The sequence below is a fragment of the Pelmatolapia mariae genome, linkage group LG2 (assembly GCF_036321145.2).
Source record: "Pelmatolapia mariae isolate MD_Pm_ZW linkage group LG2, Pm_UMD_F_2, whole genome shotgun sequence".
NCBI lineage: Eukaryota > Metazoa > Chordata > Actinopteri > Cichliformes > Cichlidae > Pelmatolapia > Pelmatolapia mariae.
Window position 1 is genome coordinate 19,589,075 of NC_086228.1, and position 7,352 is coordinate 19,596,426.

At 38.3% G+C, this 7,352-nt stretch overlaps 1 protein-coding gene across 1 annotated transcript; it reads left to right on the forward strand.

Annotated features, from left to right (window-relative positions):
- The first annotated feature begins 1,235 nt into the window (after positions 1-1,235).
- On the forward strand, positions 1,236-6,039 carry aurkb (aurora kinase B). The gene is made up of 9 exons (XM_063485693.1): positions 1,236-1,309; positions 2,733-2,771; positions 3,024-3,102; positions 3,416-3,461; positions 3,553-3,741; positions 4,324-4,462; positions 4,563-4,711; positions 4,795-4,969; positions 5,713-6,039. The coding sequence occupies exons 1-9, from the start codon at positions 1,304-1,306 to the stop codon at positions 5,884-5,886; spliced, it is 996 nt and encodes a 331-aa protein (XP_063341763.1). The 5' UTR covers positions 1,236-1,303; the 3' UTR covers positions 5,887-6,039.
- The last annotated feature ends 1,313 nt before the right edge of the window (positions 6,040-7,352 follow it).

The window sequence follows — 7,352 nt, forward strand, 5'->3', positions numbered from 1 at the left end:
AAGAATTTAACACCTACATACTGTTGAGTTCAAATTTGTCCAGTGTGAACATTTCACATTGAAAGTGACCCAAAATACACATAGATTAAAATGGTTAAAAATGTTATACTGTTGTAAGGGTGCTATGAATTTGTGTACATTATGGCTCTTACTGATCAAATTTGAGCCGCAGCTATTTGGATACATTTTAGATCCACCATAGGTCCATAGGTTAAATCAAGGAAGACAGTGGTTTTAGAGACTCTTGAAATTAAACATGTACTGTTAGTAAAACAGCATAGATGTGATCATATATGGTGCACCTGTTTTACCCATTTCAGAACAGGTGAGTGGGAAAAACATTCAAGTCCTACATACAAAGTTTCCTACCACTGCCCTGAATGCACAAACTAGTTGCAATTAGCTTGTTATGTGCTCCAAGTGTTGATTAATGTTGAAGTAATGTTGCTAATTATATATAGTAGTTATAAGGAATTTTATGCTATAGCAGTGAGGACAATATTAAACAACTGAAATTTCTTGCCATTTTCACTTTCAGTAAATTAATAAGTATAGCTATAAATCAAAATAGCTTTTATGGCTGTTGTGTTACTGTGTGATGATTTTCTGCAAAATAAATGTTGTAAATTTGAAAATACACTTCCCATACTCTTTATTAAGGACTAATCAACCATTTATTATTATTGTCAGGTAGGCTATTTATACATTTTAATTAGATCAGTGGTTTAAAAAAAATGGTTAAAATGTATGGAGTTATTTACGAGGGAATTTTTGGGCCAATATAGACTAGAACCATACTGTGAAGGCAATAAATCTTCAGTATGAAATAATAAGTATAAAGTAAATGAAGTAAAATATTTGCGTTTGTGAAGTAAGATTTGAAAGTAGCATAACATAGAAATGAAGTAAAATACATTCAAACCGTACCAGGTGTGTCAGGTACTTTTGGTTTTCTGTCACGTACTTGAATTGTGTAGATTTTAGCCAATGAAAATTTGAGCCTTTATGGACGCGGACAAAGGATATAAATGCTGTATACAGCCTACATACATCACATACCATGGACGTTACTCCTGCTTTTTAAAAATAATGTACAGCATGTGGGCGGGATCACAGCCACCGTTCACCAATGACACGCTGCCCTTGCAGCGCTTTTGTCCAATGACTGTTCTCTAAGTGTGCGAAGCCCACCAATCACGTTCGGGAAGATTAGCTTTTTGAAAACGCTGGCGGCCGAGGAAGTTCTAGGTTACAAGATTGGGGTTTCACGCTGTAAAGTTAATACTGTTTTTCCTTCACTACGATGCAGGTAATTCGATATTTATACATTTATATCGAAGCGTTACCGAGTAACAGTTGATAACAGTTTAAACTCCGTATATAATGTTTACGTAGACGTAAATTTTAGCTTAATTTAGCTAACCTTGTGCTCGCAAGCTATCTTAGCAGACTAACGTGTAACGTTAACTCGAGGTAAAAAGATTACAGGTAGTATATTCTATGAACGAGGCAGTGTTTTCTACTTCGAGTTAAGTTAATGTTTTCCTTAAAGTTGATCAGTACAGTGACTTGTACTGCAATTGTTTGAACGCTGACTTTAAATAACAGAGGCCTGGTAAACCTTGTTCTTTGTTTAACGTTTAATTTAAATGTTTAACTCGATCTTCAATCCAGTAAGTGTAATTTATGAACAGTATATAAAGCATTGAACCAGCATATCTAAGGTCAGTGTGGCGATCAGGTCATGATAAAACAAGGCGTCTTTACCTCTCAAACCGGGTAAAGAGTTGTGGTGGGTAATTCAGCCACCCACAGACAGTGTTTCCTTCTCCATTTTGTATATGATAAGGAAAACCAGCTGAAATCAAATATATTACTGTCTCTGGCACTATAAAACGCTTTAGGTGTATGCACAATTTAAAAAAAGGCGAGAGGGGATGGAATGTAGAAATAATCTAACCATCAGTTAGGTCGCAGTAATAGCCATCTGTGCTCTCCATTATATTACTTTATTTTACACATTAAGTATTAACTTGAAGTGGAGGGTGGCTCTCCAACTTTAGGAACGTGTTACACCCTGTGTTATTTTGGTATAAAACAGGAAGTGACAGTGATTGTAGAGGTGGCACTTCCAGTAAGTAAAAGCATACAAATTCTGTTTTGTCTCTAGAAAGATTATTGGCGATCTGAACCTAGTTTAGATGCTGTTGCATTAAGTGAAGAGAGCTGTTAAATAAAGATCTCCAAGAAATACTGATGAACTGAAACAGTTTGGTAAGGAGAAATACTCCACCATTCATGTTTGTCATTGTGCATGCATCATAAGTTATACATGAAGAAAGTTTCTACAATTTACATAAATAAGTTCACTTACTTTTTTCCCCAGACTACAGCTCAGTGTGTGTGTGTGTGTGCGCACGCAAAGAAATGAAAAGAACACCTGGTTGTGTTTGTAATTGTGACTTGGATGAACTTCAGATCATATTTTATAAGTAATCTATTCAGACATTGAGTTAATTCCAAGCTCTTGGTTAAAGTCACTATTAATGATAAACAGGGAAAGCACTGAGCCTTGACACAACATCCTAGGTTATGAGTTACAAAGTGTGCCTTAATCTCTTGCTTGCTTCCTTTTGTTGGTTGTCTAAAATAACTATAAAGCTAAAAACAAGGGGGGTACAAAATAGCTCAAATGTACTGTGTTTTAGTGAGTTGTATTTATTTCTTTACAGAATAAGGAAAATTACGAGCCCAGAGGTCTTCAAAGACCAGTAAGTAGTGAAAATTGTAAAAGATTATGTTGCTTGGCCCATTACTGTTAACTGTGCTTAAATCTAGCAAGCATATCTGATTCAGCTTGGACTGAGGTGTTATTAAAATACCAAAAGTCACTTTGAGCAAATCAAAGAATATATGTAGGTAAAATTTTGTTGTAGTAGTAATATTAATACATGAGTGATTTAGCCATAGTGGAATGAATAAATCACTTATGGCTGTGTTTTTGTGTTTGCTCTTGATGTCAGTTTGCCACACCGAACCTGTCAGGCCCTCAGCGAGTTGTGATGAAGCAACGACCAGACACAATGAAAAATACTGCCACAGGTAAGTCTTTCCTTGCATGCAGATGCTGATGAGACCAAGGTTATTGTAGTTAACTAAACTAAAACTGGATATTGGGGGAGAAATTGATTGACTACATTTAGAAAAAAACTAAAACAAAACTAAATTAAAAGACAGAAAATTAAAAAGTAAACTGAGGTGTTCGTATCCACTCTGGAAAATGACTGCAATTGAATTTGAAACAAAGTAAAAATGAAATTTAAAAACTAATCACAATACACAAACTTATGATAACTGATTGAGACCCCTCAGAAAATTTTTAATTGCTAAGTTTTAATTGTGGTGTTATTTTTAGGTCCTGCGAGAGAATGCATTGGCTCATCCTCCAGCTCAGCTTCAAAGTAAGTGAACTACCTAAGGCTAGTTCTATATTCCTGATATGTTGTCTTTGTCCTGAATATTTAAAAGACCTTTTATTTGTTTTTATTTCAGGAAAATTTCCATTGATGACTTTGACATTGGTCGGCCACTTGGAAAGGGAAAGTTTGGAAATGTCTATCTTGCGAGAGTGAAGAAAGTCCAAACAATTGTGGCGCTGAAGGTGTTGTTCAAGTCTCAGATGGAGAAAGAGGGTGTGGAGCATCAACTCAGGAGAGAGATTGAGATTCAGGCCCATCTCAAGTTAGTATCCTGCTTCTTTGTTTTTTTGGCTCTACTCCCTTTTGTCATCTTAAGCACACTGAGTTTACAAACACAAGTTTAATTTGTTACACAATATGTGTTCAAATAAGAAGTGTGGTGATACATTCATTGAAATGTACAAAATAACCTTTTGTAGGACTGTCTCATTTTAGGGCGATTATAACAACCGTCCTATAATTCACACACATTTGGCAGGCTATGTGCTACCCTCCACTGTCTGTTGCAGGGACATTCAAATGGTCAAACAATGCCAAGTTAAAGCTGAGAGCTGTGTACTTCTATATCTAAACATTTCAATAATTTGTGTAATTTCAAAAAAATATCTTTAACAGTGCCATTGCTATACACTGAGAAATGTAGTTAATGTCTGGTCTATTAACCAATGATTTACATGTATAATGCTTCTGGGGACAAGATATACAAAGAAATGGTGTGTTCTCAGTGGTTTATTTGTCTCTTATAGATTAGGCTGATATTGTATAAATGCATACTGTATGATGCCTGCTTATATTTGGTGCATTTAGCATGCTGATTTAAATCTCTTCTGCTTCATTTCCTTAGGCATCCAAACATCCTGCGCTTCTACAATTACTTCCATGACCGTAAGAGGGTGTTTTTAGTGCTTGAGTACGCCCCACGTGGTGAAATGTACAAAGAGCTTCAGAGATGTGGCAGATTTGATGATCGGCGTACTGCCACGGTAAGAACTCAACCAGAATTGTAGGTGACAAAAAATTCTGTACTCTGAACTGCATAAATAGTGAAGTTATAACCTAATGCCAACCTCTTTAAAATTCTAGTACATGGAGGAGATATCTGATGCACTAATGTATTGCCATGAGCAGAAAGTAATTCATCGTGACATCAAGCCTGAGAATCTTCTTCTCGGTTATCGTGGAGAGCTGAAAATTGCTGATTTTGGTTGGTCAGTCCATGCACCTTCTCTAAGGTGAGGAACCACACTGTTACTACTTCACTTTCTTTAAGATGCCTGTTCACCCTGCCCTGCTGACCTCTTTTAAACCTTCTCAGACGTCGCACAATGTGTGGGACACTGGACTACCTTCCTCCTGAGATGATTGAGGGACACACCCATAGTGAGAAGGTGGACTTGTGGTGCATTGGCATCCTCTGCTACGAGTGTTTAGTTGGCAACCCACCGTTTGAAACAGCAAGCCACTCAGAAACGTACAAAAGGATTATGAAGGTTGGTGTTTCTCTGCATGTGTAATGCACTTGGTCAGTCAAATCTCATGATTAAGTTACAAGTTTCAAAGTCGTAGAGAAGAAGCTGATTTTACTGTAGTGAGAGAAGCCATTTAGATATCACTCTAGTCGAGCACTTGTTTCCCTTTAGCTCTTACTTTATACTAAAAAAGGAAAATTCTTGTAGGTTTTTCATTATTTCTTCTGGGAATGTAATGTACTACACAAGATAATTTACCTTCTGTAGCATTATGCATTCCAGATTTAGTACACACATTTTGAGTTTTAGCTCAGATTAAAGTGTTACGCTGAGCGGACTTTCTTGACACTCAAATGTTCCCAGATCTTAACAATTATTCTGAACAAAATAAGTCACAAGCAAAGGTTTAATTTAAGTTCAGCTTGTTTTAAACTTCTGCATTTTCTGAAATGTGCATAAGAACAGTAGCTGACTGGCACATGTGGATGACTCTGAAGGGCACAACATTTGACTGCTTATTCCTTTCACAAGTTTTAGAAAATGAATAAAAATACTTTTATCTATATGTTTAATTATCTGGTTATAAATTCTTAAAATGACACATCTTGCTTTTTCGTTTTTTCTAACTTGACATTACATCTCATGTATCAGGAAATGATTATCAAACTCGACTGTACCTAGCAGTTTGTGATTCAGCTAAGACTTTAAGAATCCCAGCATTCCCCTTTGCTGATAAATGCATGAATCAAATCTTCCATTTGCAGGTGGACTTGAAGTTCCCTAAAGTTGTCTCTGATGGCGCCCGAGACTTGATCTCCAAGCTGCTTCGCCACAACCCCATCAATCGCCTCCCACTACAGAGTGTCATCGACCACCAGTGGGTGCGTGCCAACTCTCACAGGCTCTTGCCTCCAACCTGCCCTGTCAAGAAATCCTGAGCCTGCTCACCTTCCTATGATGGGTCTTCTTCCTTCCGCAAGAGACTGTGGCCCAATATTTTTTGGTTTCACTGCCATGGGCTTCAAACTGCCATTATACTGGCAATTTTATACATAAAAAGGGTTCAGAGTATTATGTCATGTGTGACAAAGATGAACAACAAATTCTGAGAACCTGCAAATTTAGAGAATCTTTCACTTCTTTTGCTTTAAAATGACTTCGGTTAATCAGTTTTTGCTGTTTGTCTATTCTCGCATACCCTTTTTTTTTTTTTTTTTTTTTTTTCTTCTTCTTCTTTTTTTTTTAAATGTACAGTCCTTATGTATTTCCTCATCTATGAATAGTGCCTTCTCTAGAAGTGTTTTGTTTTTTGGTATTGTGATTTCTTTACTTTTTAAAATTGACACAGCTTTGTTTTGGATTGCTGCCTCAGATGGTGTTGACACCAAAATACTACTGTTAGACTGCCTCATTTATATTCTTGAATAGTTTGTGCTGAGGAGTTTGGGGCTTGTGCAGGAAAGCATGTTTTAATTTCCTTCAAGATGTACTTTAACTTTCTAATAAATATTGTAAAAGGATTTGTTTGCATCAAATCAGTAATTGATCACAGAGTTTATAACTGGCTGCTTGGCAAACCCGGGTAGTGTAATGCAACTATAAGTCCTACCTTTGCTAAGGGTTATATTAAGTTGCTTATACAACATTTAAAAAAAATATATATTGATTTGTAGTCACAGACTCCTATCAAGTAAGGGTAAGTAATTTTGTGTGTGTGTGTGTGTGTGTAAACCACAAGCACGAAAGTGTATATATACACCCTCTAATATTTGGTTAAAGGTGCACCCTGAAAGGGGCTATGGGTAGTTATCATCAAGCTTCTGGCATAATCTTGCAGGAGGTCTCCTCTCTTCAGGAACTCACTCTGCAGGAGGGGGAAATATAGGAGAGGTGGAGGAAGATCTCAGCCTGGGCGTCTATTGTGTAGTCTGGAAGATGAGTGGATGATGGGGTGGGTGCAGTTTTCTCTGTGATGGGGTCGGGTGGGCTGTCCCGGGCTCTATGGGGCCAGGTGGCGCTGCTGAACTGGGCCCAGGTCCGGATGGGCCTGGGCCCCCTTTCCCTGGTGGGTTGCAGAGTATGGGGGTGCCTACTGGGGTCAGCGGGGGAGCTGGCCCCAGGGAGGGGTCACTTGCCCCTCCCTTCCTTCCCTCCCCATCTCCAGCTGCCTCCCTCTTCCCGCTCCACCACAATCACCCACACATGCAGGGCCTTGGGGTAAAGGTGTGTCACCAGGGTGCAGGGGAGGCATCCCCCCCCCCTCTGTCCCCTTCTGGCTGCCTGTGCCTCAATTTTATCCCACAACTTAGACATTCACATTACTCACACTCTCATAACACATACATATAGGATCTTGGGGGTGGGCACGCCACACGGACTCCAAAAGACCATCAGGGTGTACAAC